The 16,152-nt window shown below is 34.0% G+C and overlaps 3 protein-coding genes and 1 long non-coding RNA gene across 6 annotated transcripts; 2 read left to right on the plus strand and 2 right to left on the minus strand.

Moving 5' to 3' along the window:
* Positions 1 to 152: 152 nt before the first annotated feature.
* On the minus strand, positions 153 to 3,108 carry LOC107267459 (WASH complex subunit 1). The gene is made up of 4 exons (XM_015739227.2): positions 2,862 to 3,108; positions 2,495 to 2,624; positions 1,859 to 2,420; positions 153 to 1,781 (listed from the first exon to the last, which is right to left on the minus strand). Exons 1-4 carry the CDS (start codon positions 2,881 to 2,883, stop codon positions 996 to 998), a joined length of 1,500 nt encoding a protein of 499 aa, XP_015594713.1. The 5' UTR covers positions 2,884 to 3,108; the 3' UTR covers positions 153 to 995.
* Positions 3,012 to 9,589, plus strand: LOC107267466 (haloacid dehalogenase-like hydrolase domain-containing 5). Its single transcript, XM_015739240.2, has 4 exons — positions 3,012 to 3,131; positions 4,128 to 4,398; positions 5,378 to 6,195; positions 6,996 to 9,589. The coding sequence occupies exons 2-4, from the start codon at positions 4,342 to 4,344 to the stop codon at positions 7,306 to 7,308; spliced, it is 1,188 nt and encodes a 395-aa protein (XP_015594726.1). The 5' UTR covers positions 3,012 to 3,131; positions 4,128 to 4,341; the 3' UTR covers positions 7,309 to 9,589.
* A 546-nt stretch (positions 9,590 to 10,135) lies between these two features.
* LOC112494369 lies at positions 10,136 to 11,725 on the plus strand. The gene is made up of 2 exons (XR_003059723.1): positions 10,136 to 10,315; positions 10,797 to 11,725. It is a non-coding gene; the product is annotated as an uncharacterized LOC112494369 (long non-coding RNA).
* LOC107267450 lies at positions 10,946 to 15,965 on the minus strand. Of its 3 annotated transcripts, XM_015739214.2 has the most exons (3): positions 15,828 to 15,965; positions 11,830 to 13,326; positions 10,946 to 11,077 (listed from the first exon to the last, which is right to left on the minus strand). In XM_015739214.2, the coding sequence occupies exons 1-2, from the start codon at positions 15,851 to 15,853 to the stop codon at positions 11,850 to 11,852; spliced, it is 1,503 nt and encodes a 500-aa protein (XP_015594700.1). In that variant the 5' UTR covers positions 15,854 to 15,965; the 3' UTR covers positions 10,946 to 11,077; positions 11,830 to 11,849. The 3 variants fall into 3 exon arrangements, with proteins under 3 accessions (XP_015594700.1, XP_015594690.1, XP_024940841.1); XM_015739204.2 differs by having other exon boundaries at positions 11,051 to 13,326; XM_025085073.1 differs by lacking the exon at positions 15,828 to 15,965 and adding an exon at positions 14,467 to 14,567 and having other exon boundaries at positions 11,051 to 13,326.
* Positions 15,966 to 16,152: the final 187 nt, after the last annotated feature.

Genomic DNA, 16,152 nt, shown 5'->3' on the forward strand with positions numbered 1-16,152 from the left:
CGTAAAACGTTATCTAACAAGACGTTATCAGATGATACAAATATTCCACAGGAATTAAAAGTAATATAGATTCTTTAAAAAATTGTCTTTATCTCTTTTGTTTCATCTCCGCTTGTTAAAAGGATTATAAGGAAGCTCATAATTCGAGGAAACATTTTTTATTAGTCTTTACTTTTCTTCATTCATTAATTGTTCTTTATGAATAAATTTATTATGAATAACAGGAGACATTTGAAATTATTTTCGACGAAATTGCTTTCAATATATGGTAGCCTTCACAGCTTTGTCAGATTAGTCGAAAAACTGGATTCATAAATGGTCAAAATTATAATATTTGAGAGTTTGACTTAATTAGGGATCCATAAGACTCATCCGACAAAGCTATGGCAGCATTCATAATGTCAATAGCATGAATCTCTTTATATATTTCTTATCTAGAAACCATAAGACACTGCATTAAAGTAATTCAGAAAATCCAATTCCATAGATTAGGCAAATCATTTTAGAATCAATAAGACATACTGAAAAATAGTTCTATAGAATTTTGTAAAAATTAAATTTCAAACGGCTGCACGTAATCTATTATGAATTTTGAATAGTTAAACAGAGATCCAATTTAAATATATTTCAATTATATATTGTTAATTAAAAACAGTTTTGTATAAATAATCGAGCTCAATAGCAAATTATTTTTTTTGGTCTCATAAAGTAATTATAATTCATCCTCATACAGAATTAGCCTTGATTTCTAATTCGTTATAACTGATATATGCATACATGTACATATTAAAACTTTTTACGAATCTCCTAACATTGAACTTTTAGCATTTTCTGTTCAAACCATTTTTCTGTAACTCCTTGATATCACTAAAATGATCTGATTAAACTATAAAATCACAATGCTTGATCCATCCAACTCATGTCCAAATGATGTTAGATGTTAATTTTTAGAAACCATTTGTATTTTCAAATCCAAAAAAAAATAGAAAAAAAGATCATTCTTCCCAGTCATCAGTATCTGGTTGCGAGTCGTATTCACTTGTGGCTGAATTTCTATCTGAAACTGTAGCTTCATTGGGTTTTGGAGTTGGTGGAATAAGAGTTGATGTTTTCTCCAATGCGCCAGCAGTTGCACCTGCTATTCCTTTACGTCTCAAAGATAATTTCGCGTAAAGATCGGCCATAAGATCGCCACCGACAGAGGCTGATGACCAGCGCTTTTCACTCTTTTCATCGGGAGCAGTATGTCGCAGTTTCGCTCTTCCAAGTCCACCAGCATTACGAATAGCAGCCATTAAGTTCGAATGGACATCGACAGTCTCCACCTTTGCTTTTGAAGAATGTTTCGTTTTCTTCGACGATGTTTCCGGTTGCGATTGTTCCTCTGATGCTGGAGGTGGTGGTGGTGGAGGTGGAGGTGGTGGCGGTGGTGGGGCTATATTCGTTTGAGACTTTAACTGAGGTTCAGGAGGTGGAGGAGGTTCTGGTTGATTTGTTATGATAGGTGGTGGAGGTGATGGAGGTGGACCAATAGTTTGTGTCGAGGTCATATCCTCGGTTAGATTCGGTAAATTTGGTGTTTCTTGCCTGATCTTTTCTATATTGTCTTTCTCGTCGGCTGATGATTGTAACGGTGATGGTAGATTAAGTCGCACAGTCGGTGTTGTTACTGCTGAAGAAGGTGCTATTGGAGTTTGAGAATTTAGATCAAGTGAAAATCGTTCGTCGTCTACAATACCAGGCAGGTCTGGGAGTGTTAGTGGAACATTGATTAGTGGCAACTGAAAAAATCATAATATATTTATAGTTTAACTTCAACGTATACTCTGTATTAATTGTAATGAGATATTGAACTTACTTCTCCCAATGTTGGAGTATAAAGGTAGCCAGATGGTGATTCCATTTCTGTCAAATGCCATGGCTGAAGAATAGAATCAGGTGCATCCTCAATTTTCTGACTATCGATAACATGATGAGCAGCATGTTGAGAGGATCTCTTATAAGGATTATCTGTGCTATTAAATAGAAGCAATGCACTGACAGAAGATAAATGTGGTGGTATTTTGTCCTCAAGTAATTCTTTGTTGTCAACATTTTGAGAAGGATTTGTCTTCACATGATAAAACTGCAATTTTTCTTTTAGATTTGTATTTGCTTGATATTGTTCATTCTTCATTTTGTTGTTAGCTGATAGATTTGCCTTTGACGATTCTTCTATTGGAACTGGACTTTTGTATATTGTTTCTAAAGAATCCTTACATTTTGGCTGTACTTGCACAGCTATAGAATATTCTTTAAATGTGTCACTAGCAGGATATTTTGCTGCAGAATACATTTTTACAGCTTTCAAGTTTAAGTTTGTCTGTAAAAAATTTAACCGACCCTGAAGCTTTATGGCCCTTTCTTTAATGCTCGAGAGTCTGAAAGCAAGTATGAAAAATATGAAGCTCAAATATCTTCAACTATACATTATTATTACTAATATGATAATTACCTGCTACTATTTTCAGACAGTCTGTTAGTGATACAGTCAAACACAGTAGAAACAGCAGAATCCAAATTATCCAAAGCTTCTGCTATTTGTACTATTGTCTCCTCCTGCCGTAAATCCTGAGGTATTATATCTGAAATTAATTGAAAGAATGGTATATACAAGAGAACAAATAATTATATTTATCTGAAATCATTTATACAAAAATTATAACAAAATTAAATTATTAAGACTGTATTACAAAGCATATGTTATTCATACATCTATAGAATGTCAATGATATAATGGAAAAAATAGAATATGCAATGCAATGACAATACTGTATATAGCTATTTATTTATTTTATCTAGTATAATCTATATATATTTACCGATCTTAATACGTCCTGGCATGTTGGCTTAGCAATAAAGATCAAAACTGTACAAGATTGTTTCAACTATCGTCGTCAACAATCGATATAAAAATTATACGACGTGAAAAACAGTACAAGAAAACTGTATAAATATTCTATATTCATATTAACAAAACTAAATAACTGAAGATACACAAATCAAACGTCATTTGACAGTTGATTAAAGAATTAATAATTGGAATCTAATTTCACTATCATATTCGCCCACATTCGCATCTTATTTCGAAGGTAAGGCTAGTTCGAATAAGTGATACCAATAGTTTAAAAAGTATCTAGAATTTGAATCTGTGTAAAGTTGGCCGGCTAACTTTTATTTTTCAATCTTTTTCCTATTCCATTATTTTTTAGTGTTTGATAGTAAAAATGTTTGACAGTCAATAGTTTTTTCAGAAAATCAAAATCAAAATCTGGTTTGAAGTTTGCCGGCACGTTTTTGTTTTTAATCGGATTTAGCATTTAAGGGGCTCAATCAATGCAGAATCGTTTGATAGTTATGAATTAACTAATAGAAACGTTTGATAGTCCATCGTTTGCTGGAAAAATGCAAAAAACCATATGCGATTCGAGGATCTTAATCGATAAGATACAATCGATTTCTCGATCAGATAATTCCTTGAATCAGCAATATTGCAAACTTTTTCTACTTCCAATCGTTTGATAGTTGTTTGATAATGTTTCATAGGCTTGTAAAAAACGTTTGATAGTCAACAGATTTTCCAGAAAAGCCAAAGCGATAGGTCTGTTCGTCCAAGCGTTTTTACGTGCTCCGAAGCATTATGGATGTGTTCGAAAGTGAGACGAGAGCGTTGAGAGCATGTTATGTTTCGATCAAAATGTATGTACCGTTTATATTTAATGCTGTTAAATCCGGTTAAAAACAAAGAAGAACCGGCCACTTCACACAAGATTTCGATTTTAGTTTTCTGAAAAAATGATTGATTATGAAACACTATCAAACAATTGGAATAAGAAATAATTTAAAAAATAATATTTCGCCAGGCAACTTAGAACAATATGTTTTACATTGTATACAACACAGGCAGAATTTTGCATATTATATTACATTAGGTAACAAGAGATTTTGTTAAAATACTTTTATATAAATTACCATTTACAATCTAATCATTATTTACCTATATGAATTTATAGCAAGAAAGCTTGATTACAATTTATAAAATGTCAAATAGATTGTGCATTGAGCATTAACACTATTCAAAATCATAGGGACAAATAGGCATCAAATTGTGGTTAATCTGTAAATGGGAAAACGCTATTATCAGTGCCATCTGGCGGGGCGGTCGCGAAAACCACAATCAAACAGTTTCTATAGACATTGTATTGTGGTTGTGCCAGCTTTAACCCGCAAACGTAACATTATGCACGAGTCGCGAGTTAAATTGTGAATTTGAATATACATTATTTAATAACCCTCGTGAAAATGGCAATCATGAAAATATTATTGCGGCCTGACATCAAGAAATTCTCCGGAGCCAGAGTGAGTTAAAACCTTGTGAATCTTGTGAATCATGTTATTCAACGTGATAAAAGTTTTGGAAGTAACCAAGAGATGCACACTTAGTCTATTTACATTGCTCAATGATAATGGCCTCGCATGACTTTGTATATATTTAGAAACATCTCTTGTTTTACGGGTATTTATCTTCTTCTTTGAATATAAAATCTCATTACACATGTATCTCGATCTACTTTACCGTAATGTGCGCGAATTTTCTCATCTAATTTGTGAACCACGTGTGTTTACGTTTTTGGAGTAACAAGAGTTAATTATTCCCTTTGCTGGATAATTGATTACGTTCGTATTGTAAAGGCCTTTCTTCCGTAGTGATATTTTAACTTCCCTACGGAACGTTATTCAGTAGAAATGCTCATATTTTAAACATTGTATAATGTCACCGTATCTATTGTACGACTTCTATCGAATATACAATTGAAATAAACTGAAAACAAATGAAATACTGTATATTTATTGTTGTTTAGTTGTAAGTGATAAATCACTGTTTTATGGTATAATAATAAAGTATCGTGAAAGAGATGTAGCATAATATTCAATCGTTTATGACTTTTTTTATTGAATTTCGTCAATATTCGAATTGATGATATCTTTTTGTTTACCTTGCAAGTGTTGGGATGTTCGAAAAAATATTGAAAATTCATGGTATTTTATTTTCACGATGTAACGTTTTTTGAAATGTATCTCTGGTTCTATGTTTATTTGTGACAGATAATTATATAGACTGTTGGCCAAATTAATATTATATGATTTATTAACTTTATCTGTAATACTAACAAAACACATATGGGGATAATCTTGTTATTATAGCAAATTATTAAAATATATATAGTGTAGTGTTATTATCATTGTTTAAAATATGTATCATAGTATACTCAGTAATATTCTTAAATATTTACTATGAAAAATATATATATTTTAATTAACATGTGATTTTTTTTAGCAATTAAGTTCTAAGCCAAAGTTTGGATTACTTTTTGACATTGACGGAGTGATAGTGCGCGGGAAGAGATTGCTACCACCAGTTCCAGAAGCTTTTAAAAGACTACAGGGTGACAATGGAAAATTTAGAGTACCAACTGTATTCGTGACTAACAGTGGTAGTGCACTGCGTAGCGAAAAGGCTGCAGATTTATCCAAATGGATAGGATTTGAAGTATCCGAAGATCAGGTGATAATGGCTCATTCTCCATTACAGATGTTTAAACAGTTTCATAATAGACAGTTTCTTATATCTGGGCAAGGACCAGTTAGAGAAATAGCAAAAGAGCTTGGTTTTAAGAAAACCACGACAATGGAGGAACTCGTGCAAAATTTTCCTTCTCTAGATTACATAAATGTGACAAAAAGGAACCCTAGGTGTGGTCCAGTAGATCCAAGCTTCCCTCAGATAGAAGGTATCGTACTATTCAGTGAGCCAATAAATTGGGAAACATCGTTACAATTGATGGTGGATTTACTGATGACAAATGGAATGCCATCCGCATTACCAAGTTTAATACCTCAACCTCACATTCCTGTCATCGCTTGCAATATGGATTTACTGTGGGTGTCTGAAGCTCCTATTCCTAGATATGGCCATGGTGCTTATTTATTCTGCCTGGAAAATCTGTATAAGAAGGTTACCAGCAAAAATATGATATATACTGCCCTTGTTGGCAAACCCAGTGAAATAACATATCACCATGCCAATAGAATGCTCCTTCAACATGCTAAATCGATCGGGATTAATGAAAATATTAATACTATCTACGCAATCGGGTAAGTCGCTTATTGACTGTTATTCGATTCCATGACCTATTCTTCCTAAGAGTCTCTAATTCGGATAAAAGTCTAACTGATAGCAGCTCTAACATTTACTAAAGAAACAAGTAAAAGTGTGAGAAGTCTTTATTAAGGAATTATCTTTCATGTTTTTCTGATAAAAGATATAATATCCTCTATACAATTTTAATCTTAACAGTACGTGTTATCGTTTCTCTTAAGACAGTTGCATAAATCATTTGGCTCTGTTTGTTCTCTTCAGCCCTGAAAGTGTATCCGAAAATAGAGTTTGCAATAGGTAGCACAATATATATTATCTGACTGCAACTATCAGTCTTCATTGAAACTGTCACATGATGGACAAAATATTTAGAGATTATATTATTATTATTATTATTTATTCAGTAAGTATATATTTCTGAATATTATATATCTCTAAATATGCATATATCATATTGGCATATTCTCCTCGATTTTCAATTATTAATATTTCTGATTCTTATAAGCTTCCAGATTCTCTAATCAAATTGTACATTTTGTCTTAAACAAAAAAAACATTTCTGTTACATCATCATAGTTTTTTATCAGTTTCCAAATATGACTGAGCAACATAATGCGCTTACAATTTTCTTCACTCTCATTTTCGCATAATTGAAACGACCAAAATCAAATTTTTCAGTCTTATAATTAGAATGCGTAAACAACGCGATTATTTGCCAAAGATCGTTGAATTAAACGTACACCTCTTTTCAATATGGTTACTCTACTCGTAACTTTGATAAGTCTTTTATTTTCAGTGACAACATCAATACTGACGTGTTTGGAGCAAATCTATATGATAAATATCTATCAAGCCACTATTCTCTAAAAGATAGTAAGACAAGACGTCCTGTCCCTTTTGTGGATACGCAAAATGGTACTCCCAGAGCAAAAGCTTGTATAAGTATTCTAGTAGAAACTGGTGTACATAAACGAGATGCAGAATTCAATCCAGATCACAGTGCACGAGATTTTTTACCAATCGATGAAGCATTGTGTAAACCGGCTTTTATTGTAAAGGACGTCAGCTATGCTATTGATCTTGCTTTCAAGGAAGAAGCGTTTGATTGACTTGCCTAATGTAAAATATATTATTTCACGATTATAATAATCGATACTGATTTAGATAGATACTAGACAAAGAGTATTACATTATGTAGAAATATTTCTTTGTTTCTCCCGCCGTGGTTACTCGTTCACACTATCGACTGTAAGTCAATCGCTGATAGTGCATATATGCTTATTGAGATGATTTGCATATTTGAACATAATGCAGTATGTAAAGTTCACATCTCATGGCGTAGACACATTTTTTTCACTATTCCTCATGATAGTACAATTAATGGACCACCATATGTAGAAACAATTAAGAAGTCAACGAATTCGTAATTAGTTGTGTATAAAATTGGAAAACAAGGCTAGTTTTGTTGAGCCATATCTGGTCTAGAGAAACCTACAACTTGTATAGTTTTTACGGGGTGATACAAGAAAAAAATGACAAAGATTTATTTAAATGTCCTTGTTAATCATTCGATAGTTAAAAATTGTTTTCATATATGCAGCATGTTTTGAAAATAGAATTGAGAAATGGAAGATTTGAGATATGATGCGATTTATGATAAAGAGAAAGAAATTTTGAAAATCTTTATTTTATTTATAATGTGATTCGATGAATCCGTAATCTGATAAAGTGTTAATAGTAAAGATCAAATTGAAAGCAAAAGGATTTTTATAGTCAGTAGACACTGGTCATACAAACTTGGGATGTAACTGATAAAAGTATAAAATGATGCTCGTCAATTTTGTTTTTTAATTATAGACCTGAGTATATGTACGGTGTACTATGTAATATATGTATAAATAGATAGATAGATAGACGATAACAATGCAAATAGAAATTATATTATACAATACCGTTCGATTGTTTATTTTGTGTAGAATATTGTAAAGTAGGCGCCAAAAAGCGCAATATCTTTGCGAATTTTTATAACTTCGAACTGGAAACTCTTAAGCCTTAAAAGAAGCAAAATAGTTAAAATGTGGAAATAAACTTCGTACTTTTTTAAATCTTTTGTTTGGCTAGAATTGATTTTTTCTCAAGGTCCTAGGTAGTATATTTGACAATTAGTAATTTCTACCAATATTGACAAGTGCGACAAAAGGTTCAAGGTTTTCGGAGATGCTGATTGTTATTTTAATAAATATAACATTTTCAAAATGTCTTAACCTTTGGTCATCGTTGTAGCATGCGAACATTGTCGTCGCTCCCAAATTTAAGATAAATAAAATAACGAACCAAAAAGAAATTTCGTAAGTACACGACGGTCTTTTTTTCCACTAAAAACTGCAATACTGTTTGAACAAATTTTTGCCAACATTTTAGTGTAACCTTTTTCAAACTGTATTTCATAATCAAACTCTTGCTTACATTTTTTTTAATTAGGGTTCGTATAATGGTGCTCTTAGATAATATTTCAGAGGCTACGCCACTGTCTACATAACGTTTATTCAGCCGACTACTTAGGGCACATAGAGCCAGACTTTCCTTATAACACAAGTAGAAATGAAATACGTTTTATCCCCACTATTAAGTATTTTTTAGTCTTATGTTTTTCTGACGTATTTTCAAGATTCTATTAATATTTCTCCATTGCCATGATTTTTGGACGTAATTAATTTTACCAATGTAGCAGTTCAACTTTATTTCACGTGACATCGTTACTGCTGTATTATTTTTTGTATATTCATATTTACAAGACTATTATATTCTGTTATACTAAAGCACGATTGAAGAAGACTATTGGTTCACTGAGATGCTGAAAGGAAAAATATAAGTGCTCTCCCCAGGATCTTGAATCTTTTCGTACGCTCTAGGAATTTAAAATTGTACAGGAGTATAGAGATAGAACTATATTTATACAAGAGACAATAAAAAATATATATTTTATTATTAACACATCTTAAGCGGGTGTTTTCTCGCCAAATTTTCACCATAGAGCGCGCGACTATCGTCCCAAATTCTAAGAATCGGCAGGTATCTAAATAATAATTACTCCCCTAAAGCCCGTATTTACATGTTTCCCGCACCCTACCGATAATACGCAGAAAACGACTTTTCTCGGCTTCCGCGCTTTAATAATAATATGCACGAAACGAGTTTAAACGTTTTCCACTTAAGATGTGTTAAATACCGCATAATATAAAGGTCAACAAGCTGTATGTACAAGCACAGTAATAGTGCATTGCGTTTTTCCATTTTGCGAGGACCGTAGTATGTATAGTTTATGGAAGTCAAGATATATAACGTTGATAGTAAAAAAGCAATAAAAATGTACGTTATACAAACCATTAACAAAAAATCCTCTTATTCCGTATAAACAGCACCTAAAGAGTAACCCTGATAATTCGATGAATAAGCTTTACGAATAAAATATCTTAAGTTCAGGGGACTTAGATATGTTACAAGCCACATAAAAGTGGCCTCTCAAAATATTTATTTCAAGATAAATACACGAAAGTATAATTAAATTTTAAATATTCGAATCTCAATGGCGTCCATTATATCAGAATATACAGTGAAATATTATGGTGTGACAGTAATGATATTAAAAAAATTATATGTAATATCTACAAGGTCTGACGTTTATTATTTAATACTGCTGCAATGAACTCTCATATCATTGACAATGGCGTCAATTACTAGCGCTAACGAGTGCGAAAAGCAAAAGTGGGCCAAGTGCGAACAAAAGTTAATATTGGCCAGAAGACAAAGCTCTTACTGACTCATTGTTACAAGTGACATATACTGCAGTGGACTGAAGTATCACGAAGCGTCTAGAACGTTATTGACGCCCGTATGTTATTAAGAATTTTGTCATCTCTGCGCTAATGGTATCTCTTAGAGAAACTAATTGACCGTTATCTCGTGGAACACATCGTTTCGGATCTCATGACCCGCGAGTTAAGCCGCCAATTGTTCGATTAAATAATTCGATTATATTAAATCTCTACCGAGACGTCTGACAATACCGCAGCTGAATAGTTTAGTTCTTTATGCATAATAAGGATACACAATTACGTAAGAATATAAGGATCAATGGACTTAACAATAGATTATCAAAGTACATTGCTTAATTACGTAGTACATAAATGACGCAGTGAAACGAAGAAGGTTCCTGGGAAAATTCATTTACTTATTCACAAAAAAAAAAGAAGAAAACTCGTTATACATTGTAAGAATATTCATAGAAAAAAAAAGTATTGCGAATACGTGTGAACTTACTGTATCTCACGCGGAAGGTTATTTTTCTTACTTTCTAAAGTTTCGAAATATTCGGATCTCCGTTTGTTTTCAAATAAATTTTATTGTTGGTTACATAAGAAAAATATAATCTCAGAACAGCCGTATGAGCATTCTGAGTTGATATACTCATATTATGTAATCGAACGATCATTCATACTTTACTTGATCATTCACTGTTTTAGAATTCGAAAAACAATATATTTTATACATAATCTAGATTTATTAATATTTATCGTATGACGATCACTTGTCGAAGGATCGAAGATATGCTTTACTATCCATACATCATTGGACCCAACCAGGTTGATTTAATCGATCGCTCCACCTGCTAAACCTGTCCTGGATTCGACGATGCGACGTCATGACCGCAAAACCGTGTAACACTCGTTCCACGTCGATATAGCAGTTGCCAGGAAGTAACGGAGTAACAGTAATGACGCCCGGTCCAGTAATTGCTTCGAATAAGGATCCAATAACTGAATTAACCACCTCTAATCATTATCCTGAGTATCTCATTGACTAATTCCTTTATTGAATCTGAACAGAACCAACATCGATTTACATATGTTAATTTTGTTACAGGGTAAAATGATAAATCGCTGAAGCAACGCTATTATCATTCGAGTGTGAAGCAGTTAAGGAGCGTTGCTGATTTGTGAAAATATTTAACAAGGATTTTCGCTCTGAATGAACATCGATCAGAACTACAGAAGTCATGGAACGTGTGTCCTTGCTCTCAGCGTGTAGATTGAGCCGTTTACTCAATTTCCCGGAGCATTCAAATGAGAGATGCCAGACGATGAACAGCAGCATAAGATTCGACTGTCATTCTCTAAGCATTCAATGCCTGTTAATGATACTTGCAGTTATGAGGATATGACAGGGGCTTGCGTTAGCGAAAGTTCTTACTTAAGCATAGTAAGAAAAGTAGCGAGGGTTAAGAGAGCAAAGTGTTTTTCCATACGTGACATCACGTGGATATTGCTGCTATTAATAGCTGGTCTTTTATCTTAGTGGTTTGTGCGAACACCTAGTGAAGATCATAGAGCGTGATTTATGTTATAGAGGTTGAGCTTGTAATTAGCAGTGCTTATATCTTTGCCCATGACATTATGTAAACAAGGAAGTACTGATTGGTAATGGTCTAATGAATAGCAGTAATAAATACGGAAATACATAGAATAAGGATGTACAGATGTATTGCTTTTAAATTATCTTAAGTTATAATACTCGCTAGAGATTCATAGAACCTGAATAGCAAGTTTACATTGTTCATGTAACACTCATACCTGACTTTTATATTACACTATTAACACTCCGTATCTTCGTCTTGACTGTCCGTGGAATCTCTGTCGTAGCACTTGATAGCTTTTTGCACTCTTTCCAGATATTCTTTAATCTGTTCTTCAGCGACAAGGTCACTGTCACTTGATCGACCCAGAGACCTCTTCTGAACCAAAGCTGAGAGCATTAGAGTTATTGCTGGAATCGTCATACCCAACAAGAACGTCGGGGTCATAATATTCTTTAGACCGTGTCTTTTGAAATTTTTATAGAGCTCAGCCCAAAGTCCATCATCATGCTTGTCAAACTTTCCATAGAGATGGGGCTTGATTTTGCCAGTCTTCGCTATGTAGTTATAATAATGAGGATCGTAGGACTGAGCGTACAATTGAGACCAATAAATATTCTTGTCTGGAGGAGGATGATCAGCATCGGGGAACCAAGCACTGGCATCTTCATACGGAACTGGTGGGTTGCTGAAGTAGGGAGACTTGTGGCCGAATCCAGGTGGCTTTGTATAGATCACTTCGATCGGTTTTGAAGGAAATCTACCTGGAGGACCAACACCTTTATAAAATGGACCTGGACCGATTCTTGATTGACCATGAAATGGTTTTACATTATATCTCCTGACTGGCCGACGATAACCTGGATATCTTGTTGGTCGATAAAAATCGTTTCTTGCATGTATCACTGGAGGATGTGGATTCAGTGGACTGAGGTTGTAAGGTCCTTGAATGTCTTTTGATGTCAATTCGCTCAATGAAATTGATTGAGTAGGATTGGAAAATCCTTGAAGGTCCAAAGGATTTGCCAATTGTTGACCAATATTGTAATTCTGTTGGATAGCTTGTTGTTGCTGATCCAGCTGTTGAGGAAGAACAATTTCCGAGACTCTCGGTTGGACAACCTGAGATGCCAGTTGTCTGCTCTTCAAAAAATATTCCAGTGCCTGTTGGGACTCTTGGAGCGTCTTTGAATTCAAAAACGAATTTAACGCAACATCGCTCACTGTCATGGGCGATTCTTGTGTTTGTTGTCTGTAACTGATTAGTTTTGACTGTGGCATCATACTTTGTAACAGACGTGACTGAGCCAATTCGCTTCTAGGTGTCACAAAAATTATCTTATTCTCTGGAGCAGGTGTCACAGAAATTTCTATATTTTGATAATAATCGCTTTGATTAATGTTAGGTTGTGACTGACGTTGGTTAACAACAAATGTATCTTTTGTTGTATCTTCCAAAGATTCTTTTACATCCACAGGATAAATCTTTTGAGGATGCTCCGCCTGAGAGCTCTTTGCTGCTGCCAAGTAAGAATCAACATTTTCTTCATTTTCGTTATTACTCAGTGAATTCTTTCTTGCGGATCTTTCGGAAAAATGTGATTCTTCTGCTGTGTATACATTATCATCCGTTAAAGGATTCCCATCGAAATTTAACTGTGCATCAACTGCCGCCAGCGACAGAATAATGAATAACGTAACCCTCTTCATGGTTCTATAAAAAAAAAGAAAGCAAACAAGGTTAATGGTCACTCTTAGTCAACATAAAAAAAATCTGTATGAGATATTGCATTGATAACATTCAATTATTTTAGAACGTCCGAATACCGCATAAGTGATTCTTATTTGTATGGAAGAGACGATCAGGCATCTTTAAGATTTCCATACAATGAATGTTAAATCGGAAAATACTGGTGGAACGGATTGAAGTTTGGAACGCGTAACGCGTATAGAACGCATGACGCAAAGGAGGTCGACGGAAAAAAAAAGTATAACCGTTAGACCCATAATTGTTGAAGCTTCAAAATAGTTGATCATTTATCCATAGAAGAGTATGTTTTTAAAAAACCGTTTTGTGCGTTCTAGTAACACCGTTCAAACCTAAATTATTACATTGAAAAATCATACTGGTATTTGCGCATCGCTATATGCTTCCAATTTTACGTATAAAGCTATTCATTTTCAAATTGAATTTTTGTCCTGCTTCTGTACTAGAACTAATAGTCTTTTCCTATGAATATATAAATTTGTAATTTTTTTCCCATTCGACAACCAATTTTGCTGAAGATATACAAAAAGGATAGCACAATCTCCCCGACTCCTAATTTAGTCCCAGCAAGCAGAATGGACTTCTCTGTCGTGGATCAAAATTATTATCGTTAAAACGTGACATGAGTCACCATACTTAATTGACGTTACTGTAAAAAAATGTGAGGATTAATATAGTAAATGGTATTCGCGTGAATATTCCAGCGACCCAGTTGTGAACTAGAGATACATACATAGGATCGAAGTGCGTTCTTATTGCGTGTTTGCGAAAGGAGGGAATTTCCGTGCGTAAACGAGAACGAGTTACGGCATGAAGAAGACGAAATGGATTAAATAGGGATGGCAAAATTAAGTAGACTTAGAGGACGAAGACCAGACGATACAACGAGAATATGTGAATGACAGCTAATATATATAAATAGTTATTGGATATATTGCCGCGGAGTACCTTCAATTTTTATTTTCTAGGCGGAAATAAAAAAAACCTAACCTAAAAGGATCCAAATGGAATGAAGTAAAATAGAATCTGGTGCGGTCATTGTTCGTGATGGAGTGACGATGATTGTTGAGTTCAAGTTGTACGAACATGGTTCAAGCTGGCGTGACACTTTCTTCGGTCAAGGTGAATGGACGTGCATAAAAATATATACAATTTCGTACAGTGTATACTGACAGTGGAAAGCATAGGGCTTCTAAACGTTTTGATACATCTCATGTATGATATAACGATATCGTATGTGTACGTACAGCGTAATTAGCATAAAGTGTACGTAATGAGATTCTGGAGCTGTTAAAATATTTACATGAAGAACAAATCTCTCTGTTGAAGTAAATACGAAATTCTGAAGAATTTCACAAGCGTATATATAAGGAGGCGCAAGTTTGACGTAAGATTTTCGCAAAGGTGACGAATCTTAGAAAGAATTTTACAACGAGGTTGTCATATATTTTTATACGCCTTCTCAATCTGTCAAATAAATAAAATAACTTATATTATTTTCCAGGTGACAACTTGCGCAAATTTTGTTACGTAGTACGATGCATTTCGTGCGAAGGTGTATAAGCGATTTCAAAATAACTCCTATAGATGACACTGACAGCCGTGTCTTTAATTTGACAAGATCGTGATTTGTAGGATAATTATCTAGTAGGTGTGACACTTTTCAACTGGGTCATCGATGTTTTCGTTGATTTTTGGTTGAAAATCCAGAAACGTAGGTGCACGAAATCCTGGGACAATTTTAAACGGTGCAAGACGGAGATAGAAAAGGAAAGCAGAATCGAAAGAAGCGACAGAAGTAAAAGATTAAAAACATAAGGCTAAACGGAGAGAGTAGAAAAGGACGGAACGATTGAAGAGAGATACACATAATTTAGGATAGTAAAAGAGAGGTAAAAAAAGAATCGAACGTCCACGTGCCCCATGATCCGGCATGAGGAACACTTGATGACCCATAGTCGTTTGCATAGCCAATGACTTTCTAAAACCGTTAATTCCCATTACGAACTCTGTGTCGGATTTAAATGTACGATTCCACCAATTTTAATATAACTGTTGTGCTAAACACGAAATGATTCTATAGATTCGCATTAATATAAATCATCTCCCAGTCATTCTGGCTTACCATTACGCCCCACTACAAGAATAACGATCTGTAGCGAATATCATTACTTATTAGTAAAAATTTTGACACAGTCAGTCATTATAGAGTCAAATGATTTACAAGTGATTAAAACAGAGTACATCAAATATAATTTTTTAATACTATTTTTTTTAATACTATCAAATATAATCATTTTTGAAAAACTAAAAAAAATATTATAAAGATGAAAACAGGTAACGCTTATAGTAATTAACAATTTTTTGTTATTTAAAATTATTTTAAACTTTTTTTTGATTTACAGGTAAGTTCCGGTACTGGCAATAATAATATAAATGGTACTCACAGTATTTGTCTGCTTTTGTCGTACATGAGTAAGACGATTGAAAACTATTGGAAAACCCGTGACTAGACAACGAATGGCGAATAGCCGTAATTTCGCGATGTTTGAAGATTTGGAAAAGCCGCGTCCCAGAATGCTCTCCCAAAGTAATTGGGAGTACGTCCATCGGACAGAGAGGAAGCGAACACACTGAGGGATCTGCGAATTGTGAGAAAGGCATTCACTCGATAAATTCCCTACCTTGAGGCCACCATCGTCAAACCCACGCCGACTCCATACATTGAATCTTCCTTCCATCTCTATGAATTGGTGTTGAATAGTTGAAAGT

Source organism: Cephus cinctus, unplaced genomic scaffold (assembly GCF_000341935.2).
Source record: "Cephus cinctus unplaced genomic scaffold, Ccin1 Ccin1_scaffold0029, whole genome shotgun sequence".
Taxonomy (NCBI): Eukaryota; Metazoa; Arthropoda; class Insecta; order Hymenoptera; family Cephidae; genus Cephus; species Cephus cinctus.